Source organism: Squalius cephalus, assembly GCF_949319135.1.
Source record: "Squalius cephalus genome assembly, chromosome: 3".
Classification (NCBI taxonomy): domain Eukaryota; kingdom Metazoa; phylum Chordata; class Actinopteri; order Cypriniformes; family Leuciscidae; genus Squalius; species Squalius cephalus.
The window spans coordinates 51,426,113-51,441,113 of NC_137124.1; the positions used below are offsets into that span (position 1 = coordinate 51,426,113).

At 34.0% G+C, this 15,001-nt stretch overlaps 1 protein-coding gene across 3 annotated transcripts in view; it reads right to left on the reverse strand.

The window, feature by feature from the left end:
• Positions 1–15,001, reverse strand: part of lrp4 (low density lipoprotein receptor-related protein 4) — a 109,031-nt gene that overhangs the window by 34,245 nt on the left and 59,785 nt on the right. For all 3 annotated transcript variants that reach the window (XM_079866701.1, XM_079866700.1, XM_079866702.1), the window contains exons 9-19: positions 13,803–13,928; positions 13,526–13,660; positions 11,101–11,226; positions 10,785–11,015; positions 9,102–9,258; positions 7,528–7,745; positions 3,455–3,631; positions 2,481–2,606; positions 1,587–1,795; positions 549–630; positions 242–347 (exon numbers count right to left, since the gene is read on the reverse strand). In XM_079866701.1, coding sequence (XP_079722827.1) covers positions 242–347; positions 549–630; positions 1,587–1,795; positions 2,481–2,606; positions 3,455–3,631; positions 7,528–7,745; positions 9,102–9,258; positions 10,785–11,015; positions 11,101–11,226; positions 13,526–13,660; positions 13,803–13,928 — 1,693 coding nt within the window. The remainder of the gene's footprint in view (positions 1–241; positions 348–548; positions 631–1,586; positions 1,796–2,480; positions 2,607–3,454; positions 3,632–7,527; positions 7,746–9,101; positions 9,259–10,784; positions 11,016–11,100; positions 11,227–13,525; positions 13,661–13,802; positions 13,929–15,001) is intronic.

The window sequence follows — 15,001 nt, forward strand, 5'->3', positions numbered from 1 at the left end:
TAAATGTCCTACATCTAAAGCACACCTCAAAATTACACCAAAATGGTTTACTGAGCATAAGCAAGAAGCTCTGAAACTGAAGGATCTGGAGAGATTCCCTACGGAGGAATGGTCTCAGATCCCTGGTCATGTGTTCATCAACATTATAGGAGAAGACTCGGAGCAGTTATCAGGGCAAAAGGAGGTTGCAAGTATTAAATGAGGTGGTGAGCAAAACAAGGAGAGACCCTTCTTGACCTACCCGCCGATCGGGTCAACAACAATGTCCCGGGGACGATCGAGATTCTCCCAGATCAGAACTGTACGCATGCTTCCATCTGCGTTTGAAACTTCAATCCGGTCTGTGCCTAAAGGTGTTAAAAATTGAAAAATCAATCTTTTCTTAACATCATTGGGGAAAATGAATATCTAAGTTTATCAGGGTACATTTGAAGGTTTTTTTTTTTTTTTTAAGCTGAAGACAATTATTGAGAAAAAAGATTTCATGAAAAAAGATAAATATAAACATTTCGCTTGGTCTGAAAGATGAACCAATAAAAGATTAGTACCTGCGTCAGTCCAGTACAGTTTATGTGTAAGCCAATCAATAGCTAGACCGGCAGGGCTTTCCAAACTTGTGTCCACCACAACCTGCAACCAAATTAAATATCATCTGTCAAATTACATGAAAATACATTACAGCCACCTACTTTATAAGGGAGGATTTGCTGGTTTTTGCTAGTTTGTTCTCCAGGGGTCAGTATTTGACACATTTCTCCCCATTTAGTATATACACTAAAAACATGCATAGTTCATACATTAGACACCCAACAGCAGTGACGTCCACAGACCTAAGGCAAAGGCAAGGATAGAGGATTAACAAAAAGGGCACTCCCTACTAACACCCTACTTTCACCATTCTCTCACCTACACATTCATACAATACATGCATATTTACAAAAGTTTTAGGTTTTAAGATGTGTTTTGTTTTTTATAAAGTCTCTTCCGCTCACCAAGGCTGCATTTCTTTGATCCAAAATACAGCAAAAAACAGTAATATTGTGAAATATTTTAACAATATAAAATAAGCGTTTTCTATTTAAATACATTTTAAAATGCAATTTTTTCCTGTGTTGTAAAAGCTGAATTTTCAGCATCATTACCCCAGTCTTCAGTGTCACATGTTTCTTCAGAAATCACTCTAATTTGCTGCTCAAGAAACATTTCTGATTATTATCATTGTTGAAAATAGTTGTGTGCAATTTTTTTCCGGATCCTTTGGTGAATAGAAAGTTCAAAAGAACAGCATTTTTCTGAAATGGAAAGCTTTAGTACGGCCTGCAGGTATAATAGGAAATGCAGTATAGCAAGAGTTTTACATTTTTGTAAGTATATGAGGAACAGCCACAAAGAACAGTAACTGTTCTACCTACCTGTTACTCCTCTAAAGCTACTTTCTGATTTAAAAAAAAAAAAAAATGCTTTTACTAGTTATAAAGAACGCGTCATTATTGCTTCATCATTACCAGTTGATTATCATGGTTTTTTTTTTATATTAGACAAAACAATAAATCTGTTTCTGGGTCTCAGGCTAAATTCCTGCTAACCTCCTGTTTGGTGCCGTCCCATTTTGCTCTGTTGATGGAATCGGTGGTGACGTCAGTCCAGTATATATATCGCTCACTGGAATCCCAGTCCAGGGCCACTGCATTTCGAATATCAGCCAGTGGAATGACATCATCCAACTTGTCTTCAGTGTCAAAGCTGATTCGACGGATGTCCGTCCTTCGGGCAAAAAGCAGGAACTTGTCAAGACCTGATCAAAGACCAAAGGTCTCCTGTCAGTTCTCCAGATTTGAAAGGTTCATCAGTATAGACAAGCATTTATTTCACAGTCAGAAATGTGATCATAATGAAAGGAAAATGACAAATTTAATATGGATTTGTTAAACAACAGTTATTATTCATGTTTGTGGCTGTATTATTCATTTTTGTTACTTGTAAACAAGGATGGTTAGTTGATAAAGAGAGCAGCTGCAATTGAGACAGATTGATTATTGATTATAAGTATTAGTATAACTATTATTTTTAAGGGTACATATTACTGCACTATAAAAAAGCAACTACACATTTTCCAGTTTATGAAACCTTTTGAGTCTCTAATACAAAGAAATGCAATTGTTCTGTCTGTATCATCTCAGTGAGCTTTTATGAGGGTTTACGCATGCGCTGTGAGGTGAATTTTGCGTTTTCCGACGTGGATGAGAAACTTTTGGAAAACGCTTGAAAACGCAAGTGTGGAAGAAGAGTGTTTTGAAACGAAAAACTCGTTTCTAATGAATGTAGACGTAGCCAAAGGCTCCCCGTGGTATTAACACAATGATGCGCACAATAACTTTCTGGAAGTTTGTATTGCACTTCTCACATAACTGTCCCCTTAGGGTAAAGGGCTTATGTTGTAGCATGAATAAAGATAAATAACTAAAACAATAAGTACTTACTCTGGGCACAGTTATAGTGGTCCACCTTTTTAAAGCCTGTAGGACATTCACAGGTGTAGGTCTTATTGCTTGGAAGACACAGGTGACTGCAGCCCCCATTATTGCTCCCACAGCGATTTCTCCCTCCTAAAAATAACAAGAACGTTTTTAAAATAAATTTGATTTACTCATTGGAAAAGCAACAATGGTGGCGGCATTTCGGCAAAACAATCGCTTCATGCAAGTTTCATTGCACTTTCAAAATGAAATGTTCAAGTTTTCTTCAAATGAATGAAGCTTTATCCAAAAGAGATAAATATGAATCTGGCAATGTTTTACTGTGTTGGATGATGTATGTATCGTGGCAGTTCAGTAATGAAATGTCTGGTGAGTGGTGCTAAAAGTTTAATGCCCTATCATGTGAAAATAGCTTACTACTTAGACCAAACCCTACACTAAACCTAACCGATAGTGTTAACCGATGTGAACGGGAGGTAAAAACGTAATAATCATACCGTTTTAGCTTGCTTAAACGAGTCTTTGAGCTCTTTTATCGTGACTTGTGTTTCACGGCGAGTTTACTACATCAGATAAGCCTTAAATATTAAACTTGTTATGTGATGCAAATGTCAAAATATATTAGTTTACAAATCATGCGATATGATAAAAGTGTTTTAAGGTCATAACACAGTATTGTGCTAGAAACCGGATGAAAATAAGTCTATTAATCGATAATCTGCCCCTGTAATCATAATTTGTGCGGACAGGAATAAAAGTTGATGGCGCTTTACAGACACTATTGTTTATTTCAGCTAAAAACTGCAGTGAATTGTATGTATAGGCACGTTTTTGGAGTTTACAGAAATGCAGGTAGAGGTATGATTTTCCAATGAGTCGATGTTGCATTTACTTTAATATGATTTGTGTTTGGAAACATTGTATACTATAAGCATGGTCTACTATACTACGAGTAATAAGGATCATGTTTGGTTGACCTGCAGGTTGCCTCTGCGGGTGCAGCGTGTGGATGTCCATGGGAAAATGCAGCTTGTTCCGGATGACCTCTTGGTTCTTGCCAGTAAACTTGTTTGCACTGTTGATACTCTTGGTGTGCCAGTCGGTCCAGTACAGACTGTCTTCAAACACTGTAATGGCAAAAGGATGTGGAAGACCTGGAAGACAGAAAGAAGGTTGAGAGTTTGGAATCACGAGTGGACTGCTGACGTTAATTGTTTATATATATATATATATATATATATATATATATATATATAAAATAAAAGTGCTGTGAATAAAAAGAAAAAAATTTAATTGCACATTTTTCTGTAATTAATCATGATTAATCACACCTAACATATAAGTTTTGGTAACACTTCATTTTACAGTGTCCTTGTTACATATGTTACATGTACTTACCATAGTAATAACAATGATGCATAATTACATGCAACTAACCCTCAACCAAATCCTAATCCTACCCTAACCCTATAGTAAGTACATGTAGTAGATTAATATTACTCAGTACTTCAATATATAATTACACTGAAGCAATGACACCTTAAAATAAAGTGTAACCTAAGTTTTTAATATATTTTTATATTTGTAATACTTTTACATTGAATCCCCAAAATAATGTAGAAACAACATAAAGACAGTATACTTTAAATATTTGTTTAATGGTATCTTTTTACTAAGTACTATGAATGTAGGCCAGTATCAATAATACCAGTACTGATACTGATGTCTTTATTAAATTGATTTTTATCCAGTAATTATAGCCATTCAACATTACAGTATAATCGAAAGCTATAATTTTTTACATTTAGTAGGCTTTAAAAATGAACAACTTTTAATTGAACTTAAAACAATCTTCACATAAAACTTCTTCACAAATTCACAGACAGTGAGCCAGTTTTTTTGCATCTTATCTCACCTGAATGGTTTAATAGCACTTGAATGAATGAATGATGTTATACAGTATTATAATATATAACAATAATTAATGACCATCTTCCAATAATCAATATATTCCGATGATTTATAAACCTCCTGTTGTATTTAAGAGTGAACATCAAGCTTAAATGTTATGTTTGGTCAAATTATTTCTGGATTCTCCACTACAGTAAATAGCTGCATATGTTCTAAAAAATAAAAAATAAAAAAACATTGTAGGCTATATGGAATGTCAAGCTTTTTGTCTACACCTTCTACTGTTACGTCCATAAGTTCAGGTCAGATCTGACCCAGAGGTATATAATGCTTTTTTTCAATGCAGCTGTGTTTTCTTGAGTGAAGAGCGTCACAAGATCTCTCTCTCACACACACACACACAAGGTATTTGTATTTATATCAAGGCATTCTAAAATTCTTGATTCTGATTGGCTCACAGATGCTCTAAAGGTACTTATTTTCATTTGAACTGTTTCAGTCCCTGATTACGATCAGCTGAGCGTTCTAAGCTGTTGTAAAATACTCTTTAAACACACTTGTGACATTTGTAATAATGACAAATTAATCAAGTTTTACTTTAAAGTGCATTTTAAATCATGTTTTAACAATCGTTTGTCATGCTTTAAAGAAGTACACTTCATACTAGCATACTAAAGCACATGTAAAGTTCTTGATTATAATTTTAACTGGTGTGTTATTTTATATTACATTTAATGTAAATATTTTAAATGTACTAAACTGCAACTTGATAATTACAAATATAAACATATGGCATACAAGTTTAAATAGAAATTAAAAAACAGTAGTCAACATTTGAAGTGGATCAAAACCTTTCATCAAAAGTTATACATGAAATTTGAACAATACCCGTTCTTGTCTTAGGACAACTTTGATTAACTTTTCTGATCCACTTCAAATTTTGACTACTGTATACACTTGACAGTACATTCAGCAGTACACTTTAAACATATTACAAACACAATAGAAATAATTCTGAAATTTCATATAAAGATACTCAGATGATTGCATACAAACTGATTTTAAACTATAATACATATTCATTTAATTGTAATTAACATGGAATTAAGTGTCGGAAAACAACACACACTTGAGTTCACACTTAAGTATATTATTTCTGTAATAAGTATGCTAAACTGTACTTCTTTTTCACAAGGGTTTAATGGGAATCCATTTTATTTGGGATAAAATTAGACATGACGACAATCTGGTGTACTGTAAACTTTGAATTCAAAGCAGATGAGGTAAACCATTTTCAAACTACTAATTAGCTACTTTCCATCCATCCGGGATTAGAAAATCCTTCCCTTCCAGCAACAGTCAATCAGAGGTGGCAGCGATAAAGTTGTTCCTATCATCCCTACCCAAATCTACAGCTAAAGACCTCCTCCGCCATAAACAAAAGGCATAAAAGGCATTCTATAACCCTCCTATTTTTTTATACTTTTATACTTTCTCTTCTTTCCTGCATTGCATTCTGCTCTAACTTCTGTGCTATTCTAGTTTATTCTTTAAACTTGGCACTCTGCCAAACTATAGGCGTGTAAAGCGTCCCTGCCTGTATCTCCCGCCTTTTCTGCACCTTTCACCCTTCTCCAGGTGTACACACACAGCGTGGGGTTGTTTTGTGATCTTATCTTTGTAGAGGAGCAAGGATAGGTTTGAGTTAGAAGGTTTGTTTGCCTTTTTTTCTTTTGTTTCCAGCTCCGCTGCCATCTGCTGTCCCTCCTTGCTGGTACCTTTCTCTTGTCATCTCAATCATCATTCGCTTTTGATCTTGTTTTCCCAGTCAGCATATCTTTTCTCCGTGTGTGTGTGTTCACTCTGCTTTTTTATAATGCTGGTGCCTCCCTCCCTAGTAAATCTGTCATTGATGACCACTGTAAGCAAATCTGCTCTGAATTTTTTTAGAGCTCGGTTTTCAAGTCTAAATATTCCCCCACCTTTCCCAGGTGCACAGGTATTTTGTTCCTGCAAACCCCGAGGCTTAGTCTTCCTTTCTAGTGTGCCATTTAGAGGGAACACTGGTTGCACTCTATCACACATCAGAGAGACACCTGAATTTATCTACAAGACATCACTTATCCTCGAATGAACAGATTACTCAAAAAAAGCACAGCAGCCTAACCAAGTTTCTGTCCAGCTGTTGAAACACTGAACTGACAATAGAATTAATGTTTGCGTTTTAAAATAATTTGTCCATAAGATGCACTTTAAAGGTTTAAACTAAGGCTAAAACAATAATGTCTATTTTTAAATTTTAAAACTTTCAGATTTTTGTGAAATCAAACTAACAGAACTAGTTAATGTAATATTAAATCACACTACAATGTTTTCTATTTGAATATATTTTGAAAAGCATTTTATTCCTGTGATGCCAAAGCATCATTACTCCAGTCTTCAGTGTCACATGATCCTTCAGAAATCATCTGATTTATTATTCTCTTTATTGGTGCTCAATTAATAATAATGGTTCTTAATATTCTCAATGTTGGAAACCGATGTGCTGCTTAATTTTGTGCAGCTATTTTTTGACACTTTCATTAAAAGGACTGGGGTAATTAAGTTTTTTTTTTAAAAGAAAAGAGAAAAAAAAGCAATGAAAAATTTTAATCACCAAGGATTCAATACCAAGGATTCAAGGATGACAATAAAGACGCTTATTATGTTACAAAAGATTTCTATTTCAAATAAAACCTGTTCTTTTGAACTTTGATTCATTAAAGAATCTGGAAAAAGATGCACCAGTTTCCACAAAATAACTATGAAGCAGCTTTTTTCAACACTGGTGATAAGAAATGTTTCTTGAGCAGCAAATCAGCATGTTAAAATGATTTCTGAAGGATCATTTGACACTGAAGACTGGGCACATAGAAAAGTTATTTTCAATTGTAATAATATTTGACAAATTACAGTTTTTACTGTCTTTGTTTGATGCAATAAATGCAGCCTTGGTGGGCAGAAGAGACTTCTTTAAAAAAAGCATAAAATACAATAATTGTGAAACCATGCCCCATGTTTACCTCTCTATACAGTATCATAATATGTAATATTTAAAAGCATCTGGAGAAAAATAAAGGTTAAATTTTTTTTTTCTTACCTTGGCTAATGACAGCCTTTCTATTCTTCCCATCCAGGTCAGCTCTTTCAATGACGTGGTGTTTGGCATCCACCCAGTACATACGGTGACCGGCATAGTCAATGGTAAGTCCATTGGGCCAGAATAGGTGTGTATCAGCAATTATTTTCCGATTAGAGCCATCCATGTTGGAATATTCAATGCGTGGCATATTTCCCCAGTCAGTCCAGTAAATCTTCCTAAAGACAGAGCAAGTGATGTTAAGCATAGTTGAATGTTAATGTAATAATATGCAGTTAGGGCCCAATGAATCAAACAATAAATGTCCTTTTGATAATGGCATAACATTGGGAAAAAATGAAAGAAAACTCTATGACTTTATGCAATTTACAGTAATTACTGTGCATAGGTTCTTATCTTGAAGGCTAAAACAAAAAGTGCTTTTGAAGAACTTACTGGATTTGCCAAAGTTTTCCAGGTTAGTGACACCAAATCTATAAAAAGTACTCCACGTTTTGTTTGGGGCTGCTTTTTAAAACATGAGAGATTTATTTTGTAAGGACTGAAACAAATTCTAATAATGTCGCCCTAAAAATAATTCTTATTCTTTCTTTCTTTATTTCTTCTTTACATTTCCCATCATGCATCTTATCCCTCAGATAAATGAAGTAATGCTTTGGCTTTTCTCGCATACAGCAAGAATCAGTGGAAGCAGAGCCTGTCGAAACAAGAGCTAATTCTTGTTGGAGAGGGAGAATTCAAGCCAGATTTCATAAACCCCTTTGTCCTTCATGACAAAGAGCCATGATGAGCGTCGGCTGCAACTCAAGCCTTGTGACTTTCTCTGAGCAAATTGAGTTACGAAGTTTAGCCAGAAGTCACCAGAATGGTTTCATGCTCTGCTTACCATTGCTTATTACAGAACAACAACTTCTGGTCACAAGAGGGGATTTTTCCCCCATGCAAAAGAACAGAGGCAGTGACAGTTTTCAGTATATAAAATGATAAATGAACTGCATTTCAACACACATAAATTAAAGGGGTCTCGGCACGAGGAAAGAGTCTGATCTCCCTTGTGAAAAAAAAGAGGTACACTTAAGAGGACTTTAAAGAAGAAAAACGTAAAGCTTTCAGACACTTAATTGCATGTTATGTAATGTATGTAGTTACTTCTATTGTCTTTGAGATGTGGTTTAGATTTACTGTTAAATGTACTGACAAGCGTTTATGGTAAACTAAAATACACTAAAATCAAATGTAAAATTGAATTACACACTAACCTTCAGTTCAAATTATAATCAAGTACTTCACATGTGCTTTAGTATGTTAGTCAACATATCAAAATAAGTGAATTTATTTAAAGCATGACAAAAAAATTATTAAAATAAAATTATTTAAAATGTACTTCAAAGTAAAACTTCATTTGACATTATTACAAATTGTACTTTTTAAAAAAGTACTTAAGTGTGTTAAGTGACATTTGGGTATTTATTGCGCAATGCATGTGATGAATATCGTTTTGAAGGATCCAGCATTGTTTGCAAACTGCAATCTACAGTATATGTTTAGTAAAACACAACAGTCTGAATATTTACCCTTCAATGGGGTGCAGAGCAATTGCACGGGGTTTCTCCATTCTCTGCCATAAAAGCACTTTACGGTGTGTGCCGTCCAGATTGGACACTTCAATACGAGACGTTCCTGAGTCAGTCCAGTAGAGCTTATTTTGAATCCAGTCTATGGCCAGACCACCTAAGATATAATAATAATATAAAAATAATAAGAATAAAAAATAATAATAATTTTAAGAAAATAAAGAATAATAATAAAAAAGCCATCTATATGTAACTATTATTCAAATGTTATGCATTTCTTTTCCTTGGGGAAGCAGAGACATTTTTTTTTTTTTTTTTTTTTTTTTTTTTGTTCAACCAAAGCTTTTATTAAAAAATGTTTTTCTTCTTCTAAGCTGCAAAAGCATTCAAAATAAGCCAATAAATGTTTACTTTACTGCTGTTTTATACATATATTAATCAACTGTCAAACTTCACATTGGTTCTCTAAACAGCATGAAGAACAAAATGGAGCAAAAAAATTCAACAAATTATACACAAAGCGAGCAACATAATACTGGAATGTTTCCACTATCAATCAATGAAATTGTCACTAACTGCTTTCAACAAAAAAAAAGAATTAACTATGTTGATTCCTCAAAAAAAAATTAAGCTGTTCCAACTAATTTAGATGGATTCCTGGAACCATAGCATAGCACATGCTAAATGTAACTTATTTAAGCAAGACATTACTGTTCAATGTAGCCAAATCAATACCTTCATATGACCATAATCTCTATTCTTCAACACAATGATAACCACAAAAACTTAAACATAACAGAAACACTTTTAAATTTCAAATTCCCCAATGTTGTTCCAATTCATTTCTTTCTTCTGCTGAACACATAAGAATATATTCTGAAGAATGTCCATAACCAAATGGTTTATAGGCCCCATTGACTTCCATAGTATGGAAAAAATATACTATGGAAGTCAATGGGATCCATCAACTGTCTGGTTACCGGCAGTCTTCAAAAAGATCTTCTTTTGTGCTCAGCAGAAGAAAGAAACTCATACAGGGTTGGAACAACTTAAGGGCGATTTATAATAACAACTTATAATGATGACATCATTTTCTTTTTGAAGTGAACTAATCCTTTAATTGCATCATTTACTCTCCTTATCCACTCCAATGTAAACATGTCCGGAACTAGAAATCCACTGCCCAATTTTCAGTTATTAAGACGATTTGAATGATTTCATAAAACTTCGTAAAAAAAAAAAAAAAAAAAAAAAAGCAGAAATTTCAGTTAAAATGACATGCAATATTAAGTTGGTATAATAACATTATTGTCAACAGGACTCATCAAAATAATGTTTGCAACTTAAAAGGTTTAATTAAAACAATAAATTTGAATTTTTAAATTACAACCATACATTTAAGTAAGTTGTGTTAATAGTTGAAAATAATTGTATTATTCAGGTCAAAAATATGATGTAATGTGGCTGCATCAACCTACAGTAAATACATTCATTTATACCACCAAACCTACATTATATGGGTTAAATCAGGTAGAAATAGCTCTTTAAAGTAACTGCAGGTTAGTACTTTTTGCATTGTGGCGTATAGTGAAATGCAAGCAAGAGTCCTAAAATGACAGCAGTGGATATGAGGAATATACTGTGAAAATGGCTTGCTGAACTGATCAAATATATACTGCTCACCTGGGCTCTCAAGACCCGTGGACACGACCTCCTCCACATTGCTCCCGTTGAGGCTGGCTCTCATGATACGGTCCAGTGTGACATCTGACCAGAATACTAGCTCTTCGCTATGATGAAAGTCCAACGCAATGGCATTTTCCAGATTATTGAGTAACAATGTGTACTCGGAACGGTGCGGTAGAACTTGTCGAATGTCAATCCGATTTGCAAACAACAAAACCGGTTCTGGACCTGGGAAAAGAGAACATGAAAGTTGGACAACTCTGTTCCAAACCACCAATGTTTTGCTGATTTTATAATAGATATTCAGCCTCACCCAAAGCCTTGCAACTGCGTTTGTCAGGTCGAAGCTCATAACCTTGAACACACCAGCAGTGGAATCCTCCTCCTATGTTGGTACAGCCTTGACTACAATAACCTTCATCCGCACATTCATCAACATCTGGGTTCAGACACAGAAGCAGGAACGATTAGAGAGGATGAAATGCAAAATATGAATAACATTTAGTTTCCCCTTTAGTTAGAGTAACATGATGATTCAAAAACAGAGAGATTGACTGCAAGACTGTACGGTTTAGAACTTGCAACAATTTCTAACACTACAGTGAACAAAGTAGCCAGAAACATCCCTGAATTTCTCCACTTAAAGATCCAAATGAGCTGTAATAAGAGCAAACATTGCTCAGTGATATTGTTCTAAGCTGAATTAAAACATTTCAATAGGGAGTTGATGTTTAAGAAGGATCAGCCACGCCTGTCCTGTCTCCGGAGATTGTCAAGCTTAATGTTGAAAGGTCCCTGATGACTTTGTTTTATAAATCTTATATCGAGTCTTTTTTAAAATTCCCAATGTTTTGCTGGTATAGTGTGAAGGCAAAACTGCTCTTTTAAAAATAGTTCATGCCAGTAGCAAGGTTTTATGTGTCCAGCAGTCACCCTACCAACCTGTATAATGGCCAGGTAGTGAGGAAGGCTTGATCTATTTTAATGGTTTGATCCCGCCCTCTTTATTACGAGTTTCAGCTTTTGCCCTCAGGATCTTGGTTCAGGTTATACTTTATAACAGGTACAGACACTCATTCATTCCCACTGCTATTTCTATGTGAAATTGGGGTATGGGTGGAACAGGGTGTAGTAGGTAGAGGGGATTTTGTCTGTGGATTATATGTTATTTCTTGATGGTGTTTCTAATGTATGTTATAAATGGTTTTGTTTGTATGCTGGCCTTGCGGCGATCAAAACTAAACTACCACATTTCTTACCCTCCTACGCTCAGTAATTCAGTGTTTATGTACTGTGAAGTCTTTGGCATGTTAGATTCTACTCCATAAAAGTTATTTATACCCTTGTATAAATAACCTGTTTAAATAAACTGTTTATCACTGTAAAGCTGCTTTGAAACAATCTTTATTGTATACATACAGCACTATAAAGTATTGTATAAAGCACTATATAAATAAAAGTGACTTGATTTTTTTCAGAAAGAAGTGCACTTAATTGTATTGAATGTGTACTTTAAATCTTATAATTTAATTATGAAGAAAAAAAAATTGTACTTGCAGGAAATATATTTACGAAATAAAAGGCCACTTAAGTGTACTTAAAGAGAGCACACTTTCATGACTTTGTTTCTTAACACACTTAAGTACACTTTTAAAGTGTTATTTAAAAAAAAGTAAATTGTACTAAATAGCAACTTCATTACAAATGTTAAATACATGACCTTTAGAGTGCTTTTTTGATCCACTTAAGTAGGCCTTAAGCACATCTTTAAATGTATTTCATAATTCTACTGTTTTTGAAATATTTCTAAAGTGTACAACATACACGTTTCAATAAAAAAGAAATGGCATTAAAGTATATTTTAGGTTACCATAAATGCTTGCCATTCATATTCACCAGTACACTTAAAAAAAAAAAAAAAAAAATTATATATATATATATATATATATATATATATATATATATATATATATATATATATATATATATATATATATATATATATATATATATATATATATATATATATATATATATAATATATATATATATATATATATATGAAATTACATAAAGATGAGCTTAAGTCCAACTTAAGTCGGTCAAAAATACTCTAAAGTTCAACTAATTGCATTTAATCTAAATTTAAACTACAATACATTTTCATTTAATTGCAATTAACAAATAATTGTAATTAAGTCTCCGAAAACATTACGTTCAGTTAGCACTTAAGTATATTCTTAAGTATATTATTTCCTTAAGTACTGTTTTTAAAAAGTATGCTAAACTACACTTCTATTGTGTGCCAAACATTGTTCTTTTGCCATTTATTGTAATTGCCATTCATTTTTATATGCACAAGGAGTCTGACAACAGACTGTGTGCTCCACAATGACATCTAATCTCACTATCATCCAGTCTTTCTGGGATTAGATGAAGAAACAGAAAAATCTGAGAGAGACTACATCTATTGTAACATCTCCAAGACACTTGGAGAAATCCATCAAAATGAATGTATATAAACTGTACAAATATACAAGTGCATAATTCATATTATAAATCAGTTTATAAATCCTATGCAGAATTTATCCAAATATAAGAGTCAAAAAATATATATTAGATATTTACCTATACCCTAAGAATAAAACACAGAGAATCCTGTTTAAAAGTTTACATCCCCTTGCTAAGAAACTTTCTTTTCTGCTGTCCTTTGTTTTTTCCCCTTGTCTATTGCTCACCTCTGCATGTCTTCCCATCCTGTGTTAATGTGTAGCCGGTGTGACAAGTGCACTGCACCAGACCTCGAGACATCTGGCATTTCTGTGAGCAACCTCCGTTGTTAACATTACAATTTTCTTCACTTGACTTGGAGCCTATAAACACACAGGCAAACATTTGAATGTTAACAAAGAGGGGGGAATGTGATGTTTTCAGCAGAACTACCACGGTTGTCTTATGTGAGATTTCACATGCGCTTGTCTGTTTGCATGCAATAGTGGATTTTTGTAGACTCACGGCAGTCCTGGAATGGATGTTCATCAGTCCCATCTTCACAGTCTTTGATGTCATTACAAACCTTACGCTGGCCAATACAACGGCCATTCTCACACAGGAACTGATCCGACGCGCATGGAGGAGTTTCTAAGAAACAAGGGGAATGTAAAAAAGAAACAGAATAAGACAATAAAAAAGCAAGTAATGCAACAAAGGTGATTGAGCAGATATTAGAAAATATTAAAGCTTTTTGTGCGCATTGTCAAGATATACGTGTCGACCATTTCAGAAAGCAAAGCTAAGTATGCACAGCTTGTGAAAGTTTAATTCTTAACAACTCTCTTAAAAAAAATATATATATTTCTTTTCATTTTCAAAAGTATAAATTATTTTTAAAAAATACATCTTAAAGATAATATAATATTAATGAAATAAAAGGCCACTTAAATGCACAACAATTATCCAAAAACCACTAGAACAAAGTTATATATTTTGTCAGAGACAATACTATTTTGTAGGGCTGCCCCCCTAGAAAAGATTTTTCTAGTCGACTAGTAGTCGTATATTTAAGCCATTAGTCGACTAATCACACGTTTATATTAATTTAATTACTTAAATATATACTTGGGGTTGGGGGCAGATTATGCCTATTCCACGCTCAAGCGCACACACAAAGCTTTCTGCAAAGCACCAGCAAAAGTAAAGATTATGATACGTGTGTCGGGAAAAAAATAGCAATGAGCCCTTTTATTTATTTATTAATAATAAACTAGGGTTTTCTGTTTTGGTCAAGTAAAACAGCACTGTGCTCCCCCACAATGTCAAATAAAGAGGACTGTATGAGTAGTAATTCAGCACTTGCGGCTATTTCATTAGAATTAAATAAAATAATGTGAATAAGTGATCAAATGTAATTGTAACAATGCTCGAGTTCAGGGAAGGAGGCGGCAGGAACCGGAAAATGTTAAACGTAACTTCAATGAAAAAAAAAAAAATCATACACAAAACTAAAACAGCAAAGTAAAACGTCCTAGGCTCTGGGCTCCGCCCTGATTCATAAAACCGTAATACATTCACTTGTGCAGAAATCACATGAACATGATTTCTGCCTGAGTCCTGTCGGATTGCTTTACATCGGCTGTGGAGGTGAAGACAACGACTCCCATGATTCCACGCTCATTCACGCCATCATCAAACTACGCCTTTGTTATTGTTCAGAA